The sequence below is a fragment of the Alosa alosa genome, chromosome 3, assembly GCF_017589495.1.
Source record: "Alosa alosa isolate M-15738 ecotype Scorff River chromosome 3, AALO_Geno_1.1, whole genome shotgun sequence".
NCBI lineage: Eukaryota > Metazoa > Chordata > Actinopteri > Clupeiformes > Clupeidae > Alosa > Alosa alosa.
This window is the reverse complement of record NC_063191.1, coordinates 35030589-35046404: the sequence shown is the minus strand read 5'-3', so window position 1 is coordinate 35046404 and position 15816 is coordinate 35030589. Positions and strand designations below refer to the sequence as shown.

General features: G+C 43.2%; 1 protein-coding gene across 3 annotated transcripts in view; it reads right to left on the bottom strand.

Annotated features, from left to right (window-relative positions):
- Nucleotides 1-7223: 7223 nt before the first annotated feature.
- The window catches only part of arhgap15 (Rho GTPase activating protein 15), a 48475-nt gene continuing 39882 nt past the window's right edge, over nt 7224-15816 (bottom strand). For all 3 annotated transcript variants that reach the window (XM_048238941.1, XM_048238942.1, XM_048238939.1), the window contains exons 13-14: nt 14355-14460; nt 7224-8433 (exon numbers count right to left, since the gene is read on the bottom strand). In XM_048238941.1, coding sequence (XP_048094898.1) covers nt 8250-8433; nt 14355-14460 — 290 coding nt within the window. In that variant the 3' untranslated portion in view covers nt 7224-8249. The remainder of the gene's footprint in view (nt 8434-14354; nt 14461-15816) is intronic.

The window sequence follows — 15816 nt, the reverse complement described above, 5'->3', positions numbered from 1 at the left end:
AAATGCTTCTGGTGGCTGTTCAGAACTGTGGTTGTTGATAAGAGCACAGCCACTATTAATGGTACTATCACAATAACGATGCATTCATTAATGATGCATATGTGACCACACATACGTTTAGAGCATTTTTATGTACGCATGTATGTATAAAACATATGGTGTATGCAATTCAGAAATAGTGCTTTGCTTATTGGTCATAACCCTGGCCTCCCATGCTATTGTTAGCTGGGTATTTTAAAATAGTGTATTTATTTAATAAAAGGCTATTGACATTATTCTTGCCTGAGTGAAAGAGGTGATAATTGCATTCTGGTTTGTAATTGATGCATAATAGCTGCTGGTCAAATAAGGGAGACTGTGCGTCCAGAGCTGTGCCAGATGAGTGTTGGTTACAGCAGGCTTCGCTTTAGTAGTGATGTCATGGAAGGCTGGAAAAAATATTATAGATACACAATTGTGTTGTCTTCCAGTGTTTCACTGTTTTATAGCCTCTGTGAAATTAGGTTAAAATATCAATTTTTATACTACCATGTCATAGAGATATATATGATAATGATAATATTATAATTTTTACACAATTTACACACAATGATTTCTACACTTTCTATTACTAACAGTCTATCATGTCTCTGATGCAGGGTTTGCATTTACTTGATCTTTGTATATTTTTTTTCGTATTATTTTCATAACTGATATCAGATTTTTTTCAGGACTTTATTTGATGAAGATGGTATGTATTATATGTCTTAGTAAATTACATTTCAGGCAAACAAACAAAAATAGGCTGATTCTGGTTGTTCCACTTTCAAAAGAAAATCTAGACCTATTTCTTCTTCTGTGCGTCAAAGAGAGTCTCCAACAGAATGTCAGACTCGCTTCCCTTCTCAGTTAGCGCAGCCACAAGCGGCACTGTGCACTGGCTTGGAAATCTCTGACCTGTTGATCCCCGTCTGAAGCGCCACTCTGCCCCCTAGAGGGTTCAGGTCACAACAGAGGAACTCGAAGAGTCCAGAGAAGGGTGGGGGAGCCGCTGTCTGCTCTTCAGTCCAACACATGTTTTATTTGTTTTCTTTGTGTTTGTGATCTTACTTCTTTCCTAAAGCGTTAGAAAAAAAACGTTAGCCGTGTTTGGTAAATGTGCATGTTTACTTGAGCTCAGTTTACCATCGAGTGAAATGTACTGCCCTTAAATGCTCTAAATATATGTACAATAATTCCCAAAAGTCAAAAATACACTACAATGCAAAGTAAGCATGGCTTTTTTTTTCAAGTCAATGGGAATTTTAATTATTTTATATTCTCAAAGACTAGTTGGATATTTTGAATTAGCGCCACCACATAGCCTACACATAGGCCTACGTAGTGGGGAACACTGTGGAGAAGTGAAACTGGTCTCTTCAGCTGGCAAGTTATAAATGAATGGTTGAAGGCATTCTGAAAATGGTGTATTATCAGCAAAGCACAGTAACTTTAATTTCACGCCTCAGTGACACGCCTGCTTCAGTCCCTCTTGTTTATTTTGATGCTAAACACCTTCAGCAATGTCTGAAAAATAAATAAATAAAAAAAGACACAAAAAAAAAGAAAACGGCAACAGTTTCTGTTTGAACCACTCTGCTGGTATGCTGACGAGTTCTAACTAAATTATAGGGCTGCACGTTCCATCGTTTCCATCCCAACAGTGCCAGCAGTTCCAGGATCTGGTGGTTTTGGCGGTCTCAAAGGTGCTTTGTAAATAAAACGTACCACAGTAACATCTAAAAACAGTAATATAAGCAACTAAACTTTTACTGTGTCAAAAACTGTAACTTAATTGAAATCTCCATATATGTATGTATATGCATGTATGCGGTTAATATGTGTTATTGTAGGAGTCGTCACAAATAATTGTTGAATATAGACCTTATAGACAGTTTTCATGTAGAAATGTCATTAACATTCTTGCAATCTATCATATTAAATCCCATGAAGCCATTTATGTGCATGGTATCAGTCGTTTTACAAATTCACATTTCACACATTTTCTAAATTCTGAAATAACCAATAAAAAATATAAACATATCATAAAGATGATGCATTGCAAAAATATAAACATATAACTCATAAAGATGATGCATTGCAATTTCAGCATTTCAGCACATGCAGACAGTGCAGATGAATATATTTGAGGCTGTTGTCCAAAATGGGAGATGACAGTGGAATTATCTGCAGCACTAAAACACCAATGAGTGACTGTTACCAAAGAATGTTCTTGATTTAATGCCACACACAGGGACTCCACTGTCGCTAAAAAGTGTGTCATATTAAAATACAACACTCAAAATATTTGAATATCAAATAGCAGCTCTGGGTCCCTTTACATGGACTGACCAAGGATCTTCATAGGACTAGAGTCCCTGGGGCCCAGGCATTAAAGGTATCATAATTAGCCAAAGGCACACACTGATTCCACATTATGCTTTATACTTCTGCCATATGGGCCAATTTGATTTCATTGCGCCGGTGTTCCTGGTGTGTGTGTGTGTGTCTGTGTGTGTCTCTATGTGTGTGCGTGCATGCGCCTGTGTGCATCTGACTATACGTGTGAGTGTGCGTGTGTATGTGTGTGTGTGAGAGAGAGAGAGAGAAAGAGGGAGGGCTAGGGAGAGTGAGAGAGAGAAAATAGGGGGACAAAAAGAGTTGTCCTTAAGTGACACAGTCATATGCTATCAATATGCTGCCATGCTCTTTTGGAGCCTAGTCGCCATTTTAATGGGGCCCGGTGGTTAAGGCATGGCAAGCCATGGCTCACAGGGACACTGTATTGTTATGCTTTCATTTACTTTTTGGGCCCTTTTTCTTCCCCCTTTTTCTTTTGACTGACTGACGTTCTTGTTTCCATGAAGCTCTTCCAAGAGGGACACGGAGACAAAGGGGGTGCTTCAAAGGGGCTCTCCCAAGCTCAGTGGTCTGCAGTTATTGTTTGAAATTACTTTGAGGACTTGGCTTGTTGAAAGAGGAACACACATGCCGCGCACACATCTAGCAGATGAAGCTGGTTGATGCCTACTGCACCTAAAAGGACAGAGGCGTGTGTGTGTGTGTTTGTTTGTGTGTGTGTGTGTGTGTGACCCTGTGTCAGCATTTTGCCTCTCAGCCTTGCAAGCCATCATTGCTTGGGGTGAGTTAACGTCAAGAGTGTCCAGATATGGCCAACGATCGGTTTTGGTTTGTTATCCACACTGCTTCAGTGAGCAGAAAAAAAAAAAATGTCATGACACAGCCATGTTTTTTTTTTTTCTTTTTCTTTCTTTCGGCCTTTCTTTCATTTTGGCCCTACTTCCTCCGCAGCCGTCCAAAGAAGCAACATGAACACAGCGCTGAATATGAGATAAGGCCGGCGCACATCTTGAGAAATTGACGTGTGTTTTGTGTGCCGAGCCGAGCTGTGCGTTCCTCCGCCGCCGCACAGCGAAATGAAATGTAGCGCTGAAAGCTTTGGTGGCCTGCCGGGCTCGTTATGCTCTTAGAAAGTGTCTCCCGGTGCCAGGAGGGAGGTCACACGAAGCTGGATTTCATTTCTGTCCCTCTCGTTTCTCCTTCTTTCTCTTCTTTTCTCTATCTCTTTTTTTCAGTGGAGATTTAGTGAAATGCAGAACCACAAAAAGCTGGACTGTGTCACCCCTATACACACAAACATGCACATACACACAAACACACACACGCACACACACACACACATATACACTCACACACACACACACAAAAGCATGAACATGCACATACAGGCACTCCCCAGTCCCCACATACACATTTCTTGACACAAACATGCAGGATGTCCAAACAATTCATACAAACCCACTATCACACATATGCAAACCCATACATACACATACACAAAGAGGCATGTATGCACATGCACACATAATGTACTTTAACCTACCCAGTCCTCATTACCAGCCAAAACTGCAGCATGAGACATCTGATTTAACAAAAATGCAATGTAGAGCGACAGCCTTTCCCTGTAATTATAGACTTTCTCTTATCTCTAACCCAAGAGAGAGGGAGGGAGAAAAAAAAGCAAACACACACACACACATTCACACACACACACATTCCACGGAGACAGTTCAGCGTTGGCCTGTGGAGTACACATGAAACACGAGGGCCACATGGGAATGTGAGAAGCGCTATGGCAGTTTGATTCGAAACTGATGGCCTGATGGCTCTGCATCATCCTCCTCCTCCTCCTCCTCCAGCGTTTGGGCCCTGCCAGAGATCAATACGAACAGCACTCCGCGCACACATGAGCACTCTTGTATTATGAAAAAAAAAGCAATGGAATCAAGAGAATACCAGAACGCTCATGCTGAAGACATTTTAGCATGTAATCACACACACAAACACACACATACACACAACACAGCAGAATGAAAGCAAAACAAAGTGTTAATCAATCTGACTGAATCATCGAAGGCACATTGGCTGCCTCTGATAGCCAAATACATTTTAAGGATGACATTGAAACACTCTGGGCTGCTGCTTATGAAGTCTAAAGATAATGGATTGCTGTTCATGGGGGGTGTTGGACACAGGCGAGGCAAAGAGAGGACAATTCCAAGATCCGTGCACTGACAGGGGGCCCTCAGAACAAAATGGCCAACAGCATTGTTATTGGTGTGAGACATATTCTTTCAAGGGCCCCATAGCGTCACCCCTGTTGTACAATATGTTGGCAGAATGATCAGTGCCTATCGGCCTGCCTCAGATTAGCAACCCGTGTGTGTCAGGACTGGCACTGGGTGTGCACTGCCCAGGAGAGCGGAGTGGATACAGGTGCCCAGTGAATACCACCATCTGCCTGGCGAGGCCCTCTGCTGGGCGTGGGCTTTGGGTCGGGGCAGGCCGGGATTGATTAGATCCACTTACCCTCTGGCGTCCCACATGAGTATGGCAAGCAAACACATCTGCCATTGTGTGCCAGCTTACCGTGTCAGCCAGGGTTCCTTTTTTATTTTTGCATTTATTTTTCTTACTTCTTATATTTTCATGAATAGGAATTTGGAAAAAATATTTTTTTTTATGGTTGAAAATTGCATGGTGATTACATGATGCATAGTGAGATTTAAAAGACTTGGCCTAATTTATATCTCTGATTACTGTAAAATGATGATAGAAGATGGAGGGACTGGTGTTGTGCTAAAGCTGGACAAAAGCCAAATACCTTGAAATAAAAGTAGGCATCTTAAAGCTATGATGCTTTGCTTTCAGTTTATTTAAAAGAACCTTTGGGGTAATTTCAACCTTAGAAACCCATGTTACATCAGTTGCTTTTATTTACTTGAGGGACAAACATGTTGTTGCACGGCACCATATCCAGATCACATAGCTCGTTATAAAACAGTCTTATCATCCCTCTCCCACATCCAGCACTCACTCTCCCATGTGTCATATGGTACCCATCCAAAAGTGAATTGTCAATTAAAAGACAACACAGTTTGAGTTACATCTCAACTTTCAACCAACAGACCAAGAGTTAGTGTTGAAAAGACACATTGTACATTGTATATTTCTTGTGATTTTATAGGTCCAAGTGTGAGACAGATCCTCCCACAAAGACAGCCAACGGCACCCCATTAGGCCTCATGGGTGGCTCTGCCAACTGTATGACTCAAACCCTCGAGCAAAATTTACGCCGCTACGCTACTATCCAGACAAACCTCTGCCAACCAAACTTACCCATTTGTTTTCTGTGCTTCCTGCCCGGCATCGTAGAGGGTTATGATTAAGGAGTCGTTTGAATGACAAATTTTACTCAGGCGATTCTCGGTTGCCGTTAGGTTGTAACCAAAGATTAATACGACAAACATAGAGGGGGAAAAACAGACCAGTCCTTTGGAGTTGTATGACTGCATGGGGGCGCCTCTGTTAATTATGGCCAACCATGGACATATTGGTGTGTGTTACTCCGGATGACAAGACGTTTGATATGGGCCCTGTGATTGTGATTAGACTATCCTCGTCTCTCTGCAGCATGATCGACTGATGGCTTTCAGGAGCGGCTCCATAAATTGTAGTCTGATGGCAGGGCCATAATAGAGGCAGCTTAATAGAGAATAATTATTTCTTCCTGCCATGCTTGTGTGTGTGTGTGTGTGTGTTTGTACATGGGAGGGGGCTAATGTGTACTTAATTGTCTTGTGCACAGTATGTACTCATCAACAAGGTTAGAGTACGAGTCTGCTTGTCTAAGGATATGCAGCTCTGGGCTCTGATTGTGATTACCGTGGTAACCATGCATTAATGTAGTTTGCTTCAAAATACCTCATATCCCACAGAGCTCAACCTTCACTCTGCAAAAAGACAACAAAAGAGAAAGAAAGAAAATCAAAGATGACAATAGAACCCACCCTACACGCCTCTGATGACAATAGAACCCACCCTACACGCCTCTGATGACAATAGAACCCACCCTACACGCCTCTGATGACAATAGAACCCACCCTACACGCCTCTGATGACAATAGAACCCACCCTACACGCCTCTGATGACAATAGAACCCACCCTACACGCCTCTGTTTGCTACATCCATTTGCAATGACATTAATACATTTACAAGAGCACACGCAATCCACAGACTGACTTAACTGGCTTTTAAAAAGAGTAATATTTTTAGGTCTACTTACTCATTCACACAATTGGACTTATAATGTAATTCTGATTTAGTGCCATTTATCCAGAATTCCCCGAATGACTTCACTATAGGACTTCATCCAAGCACAACAGATTCGTTCTGTTGAAATGTAACAGTGCATTACATTTGAAGGGGGAAATCAAGTCTGATCTGTTGTTACAGTATAACTGTCTGTCGGTCATGTACTCTTGTTTGTCTTCTTCCTTGCTTGTGACCTCGTCAGCTATTCTTCCTCCGTGTTATTCCTCCACAGCAACGACCCACGGACCGAGGCCTGACAGACTGTGTTTTTATGTATCAATGAAAAAAAGCGATAGAACAGTGCAGATCGTCGTCCTCTGCATGGGTTGTTGGCATAAGGCAACTATGGTCTAGTTATGACTGATAAGGATTAACTGTATGTCAGATGGAGCGATCAGAGAGCACATCTGTGTTCAGTACAACGCTAGCACAGAAGTGTGGCAGCCAAACGGTCCAATCACGGTAAATTAAACAAGCATTGCTACAAATTATGTCACGTCAATGATGAAGCTGCTCACGACACCAGGATGAGGTATATTATTTTTTATTTTTGAGCTAAACAACTGATAGCACGGATGCTTTTGAGCTCAAACAGTACAGGCTTAATATTTTCCATAAAAAGGACTTTTTTTAAAGGATTTTTTATGTTTCATATATATTGGTATTTTACATATTTATCATATGTGTTCATTTGGGGTTCAGCCTGCATCAAAATACACACAGCTTATGGGTGATTCGTCTTAGTTACACTACTGTAGATGGATAGATTGGACATGACCTGACACAATGTAAATAAACTTTATTACTGAGATCTTTTTGCTACACCTGCAGCTCATCAGTGATGGTACCCTATATCACAAAAAGTTATGTGTTTACATTACACCAGTGACGTAAACATACTGGCCATTGTCACACTCCACAATGCATAACTCCTAAAGCATTACAAATGTGCTCATAACACGTCATGGTCACAGGAGTGCAATGCATCATTCCCCATTCTTCTGTTTGTACCTTTCACAGAACCACTAAGTACTGAAAATACAGTCCACACCTGAATTTATTTGAGTACATTTACAGTATAAAAATACACGTCATACAGAAGTGTAAATGTTAAGGATGCAAATCACAGTCAGGTACTGTATCTGAAGATACAATGATGAAAAAAAAAATCATGAGATAAAAATGAGATTTTTTAAATTATATTTCAGTACCATATAAATCTGTGTCAGACTATGAAACAGTGAGGCCTTCATCTCACAGACATTGTGCGGACATAGAAATTAACTGTTTGAATATTTATTATAGCAAATTATTGCATGTCAGAAACCAGTGAAAATATTATCTGAAAATATCCTCTTTCAAACACATATATACAAAATATATACAATGCATACTTTGCATCTTCCTTGGCAAGTACAAGTACCTCAGTTGCCAGGGGTTACACTGCATAGCTTCCTTTCTCATACAGTGGCCAATGCTCATACCAGTATTACCATATGCATTCCTTTACAAAAAATAATATCATATACTCATATTTAGCCGTACTTACATTTTTTAAACATCATCTGTTCCAAAGATTTCACGGCTCTCAATCAGAATGTACTCAATAATCTGATTTTGGTACGCCATGTTGACTGCCATGTTTCCTGAGTCATTCTCTGGCCACATGAGAGTTGGACCAAATACAATACTGATGCCTTGTGTTGACATGAGGTTCTTCACAGAATGACAGAGAATTCTGAAAAGGAACGAGAAAAAGGGGAAAAAAGTCATCAATAAAAGAAGCCTCGAATGTATTGACTTGTGAAAGTGCTGCACGTTTAATCTCTTCGGCTAATCTGTGTTAAAATTTACAGATGTACAGTTGACAGCAAACTATGCATAAGACTCGAAATGTCTTACCACAAGCAGCAAAACACTGGCATTCATTTTAAGCACATATCTTCCACACAACCCGAGAAAGATTTACATGTTTTTTTTTTCCTTCTCTGTAATTTCATGTTGCAAAATGCAAGCCCTTTGTAACACCATAAGTCATCTGTGGGGCCGAGGACAGAGTGTATTTGAGGACTCGCGCCTGGTTTCGCGGCGGCACAGCCATCCTCCTCCCTGGGCTGAGGTTTTGGCCCACGCACAGACACAATCAATACAGGGGTGACCTGGCTCGTGGACACCCAAGCCCAGGCTTGCCTGATGCAGCACAGCGCAGCGACAGGCAAGGAAGGCCAGGGAGAGAGAGGGGGAGAGAGAGAGAGAGAGAGGGAGGGAGAGAGAGAGAGAGGGAGGGAGAGAGAGAGAAAGAGAGGTGATGGAAGAACTGTGGCGGAGGGCTCGGCTCCAAGCCTCTGGTGGAACACGGCCTAAGAGCTCTGAGGTGGGATGAGTATACTACTCACTCACTCGCACAAATCCTCTACTCTACAGTGAGGAGTGTCTTCAAAAAAGAATTAGGGGGTGAAAGGATGTGTGTGTGTATGTGTGTGTGTGTGTGTGTGTGTGTGTGTGTGTGTGTGTGTGTGTGTGTGTGTGTGTGAGAGAGAGTGTTTTACATTCACTGATAATTTGAGCACATTGTTGTTGCCCTGGAAACTAGAAAGAGTGGACACACTTCTCTGCAAACTAACTGGATGTCAAAGCATGCATACGCAACAATCCAGAGTTCATGACATACTGATGCTGAAATACTGTGCAAATTTAAAACAGATAAACATTTCATCAGGCGACATGTAAATATCGAGAAGGCCTTGTTTGAAGAAAAAAAAATGTTTTAAGTAAGGGTTTTATTGTGCAACCTTAATCTCTTCTGTAAATACATACCTCCCTCCATTTCTCTCTACAGCTGTGAAGTACAAATATGTCACTCTTCCTGGAAAATAGATGTGTGGGAAACAGATGCCTAAATAGGACTGATTATAAGGTAATGAATTCCAGGCACGGTGCACAGTTACAGGTGGGGACGGCTATTACAGGAAGTTTGTTCATCAGCGTCCATTAATCAGGCCTATCAAACGCTCGTTAGGGCACATTAAAGACCGCTTGAGGAAGTTACCGCTCACATGTGCCCTCCTCGGCACTGAGCTAGCACTGCTCTGAGAGGCAGAAGAAAGAACGTGACTTAAAAGAGAACAACTTAAATGCATTTGAAAAAAAGAGAAGAAAAAAAAACGCTCTTTGATCGTGAACCTGAACTGCACAAGACTGGTTTTGATGGTTGGCATATGAACGTGCGCACCGTCGAGAGATGAGCCGCGTAGGGACTTGCCGTTTGAGGCTCTGTGGTAATCAAAGCAGTGCGATTTTTAAAAGGCTGTTCCCTCCAACAAGTGCTCACCATAATTCTCCATTAACGTGTGTAATTAACCCCTGTGCCATCGTATCCCCTGTACATCACTGCAGGCCACTCGTCCTGCCATCCACATTTTAAGTTAATTAGAACACTCCGATGTAAGGATCTTGGCTGTTACGGCTAATGGTCCTCTAATGATCTAGCATAAGGTGATTCAATTTCCAAATTGACATAAGTTGCCATAAACAAGGCATTTGGCCGGCACATCTAAATTGCAACTTCACTTCAACAAGAAATATTGCCACTTCCTTTTGCACTGGACACAGCAGAAATTGTCCACAACATCAGTGATTATCAGGATAATGAGACTAATCGTGCAACCTAATAGTCCTATATTTACAGTGCACTTTGTATACATAATTTTGGCCATCCTGGAGAGGTTTAAACAGGAAATAATTCTCTTTCCCCTTTGTTTGAAAGTATAGCCATTAAAAATGATAAATGATTGAAAGAAAGAGCATTAGAGAAAAATATATTCTGTATAAAACATGTACCACAGAGGCAGATCAAGTGCATTGATGCTGTGTGGACCTTAAACATCTGTATTCTAACAAAGCCATGAAAAGTCAATGACCATTCAGATCCAAGACAGATGGCGCCCCTAAAAAAAACCTACCTGTTCCTTCCTTCCAATGTGCCAGTGATCTAAACCGTAGTCAGTATGTTTACACCTTTTGTGTGTGCACAATGGTACAGTGGTAAGTGAACCACAGGGACACAGAGGAATGTTGGTGCTCTCTGTGAAGCGCAAGCCATTGGTGGATAGGTAGTCCGCACATTAGACTATTATTAATTTACGTGCAGCCCCACTGCACTTGCTCAAAGTGGTTTATGTGTGTGTTTGTGTATGCGCGTGTGCGAGGGTGAGCACAGCTTCGCCAGTGGCCGGCTTAACCGGCAGTGACCGTGTGCCACGCTCGGTTGCATCTGACAAATCATTGATAGCCCCGACGTAAGCTGACATGTGCGGGCTCAAGATGCCAGTGGTCATTAATTAGCATCTCATTTCCACGCGGGGGGATGACAGGAAGTGGTGGATGGCGCGCAATGCCGCTGTCCTCCCCCGCCTGGCAGGCCTCCGCTAATTGGGTCAGGCTCGCCGGCTCCTTGAGGATCATGGGACGAATAATAAATTGAGGTAGGAGAAGAAAGGGGGGAGAGGAGGAGGAGGAGGAGGAGGGACAGGGAGGGAGGGTTGGAGGCATCGCTGTGAGGTCTGAACTGCGCCAATGCTCCTCGTGTTAATAGCGGCTGGCCCCAGCTGAACTGAGGCGATAGTGTCTGCTGATAAACCAACCACAGCGGGTGTTTGTGCAAAGCCCCCTCCACCCCCACTTCCCCAAAGTTTGCCCTAACACAGGAAGTGGAACTGTGCAGAGATGACTCCTGCTGTCAAACTGTGAGCCAATGAGGAACGGACTTCGCCAAGTGAATGAAGATATCACTGACAACAACGACCATGTGAATGTGAACTCACATGCTCGCACACCGAGCTACTTCATTTAAAAAAAGAGACATCTCTTAATATCTGCAAGTACACACCTTCTTGCCAATGCTGTTTGGTTTGTGAAGCAGCAGACATTTGCCAGTCTGAACTCTGTGACAACTACGGTTCATTTTACACACCGGCCTGTGCACAAGGCCATAACTCCGAACAGATCCACCACACAGCTAAGGTGCGTGATTAAAATCGACTATAAATAACATGGAAAGAACAGGGAGGATAGCAGGCATGGAGACAGGAGAACATTTTCGATGACTGCTCCCTTGCCCTCACCCAGCCACCCCTCCCCACAACACTCCCACCACCTTCACCCAATGATCAGCTTGCTCTGCCACAGAGGTTTGCTGCGAAAGGTTTATTTTCCAGTGTGCGGTGAGCGAACCTTGAATTAACGGCAGAAAAACAGACCTCGCAGCTCCTTTAAAGCCCTTGTGGTAAATGGGAAATATGAGCATCAGTGACAAAAACACCCACAAGAAGAGGCATAAATAGAATGGGTAAGCGAAGGTACGCTTGAGAAAATCTGGTTTCCTTGACCACATCATCACAATGCGAGTACACAACTGGTTATTGAATCCAGGCTCGGGTGGATGCGGGGTGGGGAAGAAGTGACACGGAAGAAAAAAAAGTCGAGAGAGAGAGAGAGAGAGAGAGAGAGAGAGAGAGAGAGAGAGAGAGAGAGAGAGAGAGAGAGAGAGAGAGAGAGAGAGAGAGAGCACGGGTACAGCGCGAGCCCACAACAAAGAGCTCGAAACGTCCCAGACTCCTACGCCACTCCCAGTGCAGCCAAAACCAGAAAGAAAATATAACCCCCAAGGAAAACGGGACACTAAAAAACACTTCCCCTCTTTGGTATGAATGCCACAGTTCGAATGAGGAATGAACACACACACACACACACACACACACAGAGGGACACACACAGGCAAAGTGACAAACAATCGCCTATTCTTGATTTGAACATCCTGCTCAGCAGAGCCTGAATTATGTTTTTCTTCTTCCTGAGACCAGAAAACCAGCTGAAAAAGTGAGACGCTGAAGCTCATTTCAGGTTGTTTTTTGGTGAAAATGGACTAAGTGCAGCGAGAAACAATATGCACAGGAATTCTCCTCCCGTCGTGAACAATGAAACTCCTTTCTCTCACCATTTGGTCTGAGAAGTTGGTTTCATCCCAAGGACCCTACATGTGCTAACTTTCAGAGAGAGAGAGAGAGAAAGAAATAAAGAAAGAAAGAAAGAAAGAAAGAAAGAAAGGACAGGGAGGGGAAGAGAGAAAAGGAAGAAGCGAATGGGCGAGAGAGTCGAGTCGAGCTGAAGAAAACGAGGCGAAACGCTAAGACGTTGAGCAGCATAAAGCCGAATGTAAATGGGACCACATCAAGTGGGTCTGGGAGTGGCTCCCACAGCCCTGGAGCCTGGCCCTCCAAACCTGGGCCCTGCTCCCTTATTATTCCTCCAGCCCAAAGTGAGTGTTCCGCGAGGACAGACTTGGTGGCACTGCCTGGATTTACGTTGTCCCCACGAGCCGTTGAAAAGGGTCTGGGAAAAGAGCATGTCCTCAAAAGTTTATCTGTTTCACTCATTAAATCTGAGAACGTGACTGGTGTTAGGCACGCCTACTATACTTGTGTCATTTCGACTGAAATAGTTTTGAAGACTGAGTGAGGTTTGGCGCATGACAAAAAATGTCTGTAAGATGTTGAGGGCTTGAATAGATTTTTTGTCAGTATTGTTTGTGTGTGTGTGTGTGTAAGTGTGTGTGTGTAAGTGTGCACGCGTCCTCGGGTACAGTATGTGTGCTTGTCAGTTGGTTGATGACAGAACACAACATTTACATCAGTATGCAGGACAGTGATCTCTCTATGAAAATATATCAGCACATCATCATTGTTAGCCTGGGTTGGGTTGCATCCCAAACCCTGGTGAAGATGGGTGGGACCTGGCATATGAAACCAAACAGACTTCAGCTCGAGAGCCAAAGGGCATGTTCCATCGGGGGTTGCTCATCAATCTGAGATGAGTCTCTTGGCCCCCCTGGTAGGGCGGTAAATGCACGTAAGGCTAAAACAGGGATGGAACATCCCTCCTGGGAGATGGACTTAGCCATATGGCCCCGTGGGCTCTGCCAGCATGGCCATCTTGGTCTCGTGTCCTAACAGCCTCTCCTCTCTGCTCAGCCCTGCACTGTGTGTGCGCTGTGGACCAGAGAGAGACACATTCTAGGAGGACATTCTCGTGATTAGCTGGAATTCCACTTGCCATCTGTGTGTGTGTAACAGTCACTCTCGAAATTATAGTAATTCACTTGTCAATTTGTGATAAGTTATTTGCTGTCTGTCTGTCGTATAAGACACATTCCTTGTACAGTAGGTGTCTTAACAACCCTGCTTACTGAAAATGGTATAACTTCACAGATATCTAAACATAAAGCTAAGTATAGTATAGTACATTGCATTCAACCTTGGCCATGGCCAACTCTTTGGAGGCATCAGACATGGACACCCACCTGAATGACTGGGGGGTTTCATGAATTGGAACTCAGAAAGCCCTTTAAAAATTCTCAGCACTCCTGCCCACCCACAGGCCAGACATGACATGAACTTCATACACTCGCTGGTGGTCCTCCATGAACATTTGAGAGCTTTGCACAGCTGCTGTAATGGTTACTCGTTAAAAACCTGGGGCAAGTCTCAATTGCTGCCTTTTGAAATTAAAACTTCATTGATAAACATTGGAAAAAAACATCAAGGCACTTTCTTTCCTAATGCCAACAGGAGGTGACACTGGTAACAGACATTGGTGTCTTACTTTTGCAGATGTCTGAATAAGAGCTTCATGGTGTTGTGGTTGGGCTTGGGGAGCTGATGGACCAGTTTCTTCACAACCTGGACCTTCTGTTTGGAATCCTTTATTTCTGCGTGGGAAAGAGGTGAGTGCATGTTCAGTATTCCGCTCCACTACAATGACAGACACAAATGCACTGCAGGCACCATATTGTATTATTTGTCTAACTCCCTTATTGCATCCACATGCGCAAGTTCTTGTTTGACAGCAGAAAAAATGCCATGCCGAGCACAATGAGGGTACAATAATGGTAATAACACTTTTTTTATCAAACAAAACCAAAACAGTGTGTGGGTTCTGCATGCGTGTCTGAGCACGTGCGCTCAGTAAAGGGGTGGTGGGTGCTGATACAGTATACTATGACCAGTGCACAGCACAAAAGCGAGTTCGTTCAAAGTGCTTCCTGTGCACAGGCTTCGCGCCCGCCCTCCGGATCCAACTCCATTTGTGTCTGACCGACTGATGTTTGGATCTGCGGTGACTCTCGGTTCTCTCGCTCACATCAGAGAGCTCCGGCCGTGACATAATGATGTCTAATAGTGGGATCCCATTAGAGGCTGTTAGGTTGTAACTGGAGCCCCTGATCGTTGACCCCAGGCTTGTAAGCTCTCCTTGCCCCAGTACTGGGCCATGATACCCCCTTTACAGCACCGACACCCCCCTCCCTCTCCTTTTGAGCCACGGGACCCCCAGAGAAACCATCTTGTCCATTTTTTCCACTCTGCTAATGGACCCAAGTGACCTCTGACCCTGGGAAATGTGTCTCATTCATCACAGAGTGCCACAGATCTGTATGTTTCAGTTATATTCGCAACAGTGAGGAAAAGCACAATACACTAAAACCAAATATTTGTCCAACAGATGAAGGAAATTCAAATATTTTGTTCAAGATGTCCCAAGCAGCTAAAACTTCACATTAATCAAAGTTAGTTGGGGCATTTATTACCAGTAGCTGCAGGCTGTAAGGTGCCCTATTTTACTACCACATTTCAAATATACACAGGAGAGATGTTAAATAATTATAATATTATACTAATATACTATTATAATATTATACTAATACTAATACTAGTAGCCTACTAATGTTCTGAAATACAAACCCACAGACATTTTATTTCAAGACGCTCAGAAACATTAGAGTTAGGATCTCTTCATTCAGGTGCCTCTAATCAGGTTTGAACATCATCATTTGGTCAGCTTTTGATCATTTCAGTAACAGCACCTTTGATTACCTTCAGCTAATCACCACAGCACAAAGGTCAAGCCTGAATTACTCCACCCAAAACAATTAAGCCTAAACAGATGCTAGTGTTCTCATATCTGTGTGTATAACCACAGCTGATTGACAGAGGTTTTCACTAGAGAGAGAAAAAAACTCCACAGCCATTACTCCCAGACTCTTCTCTTGGCTGCCTGTCAGATCAAT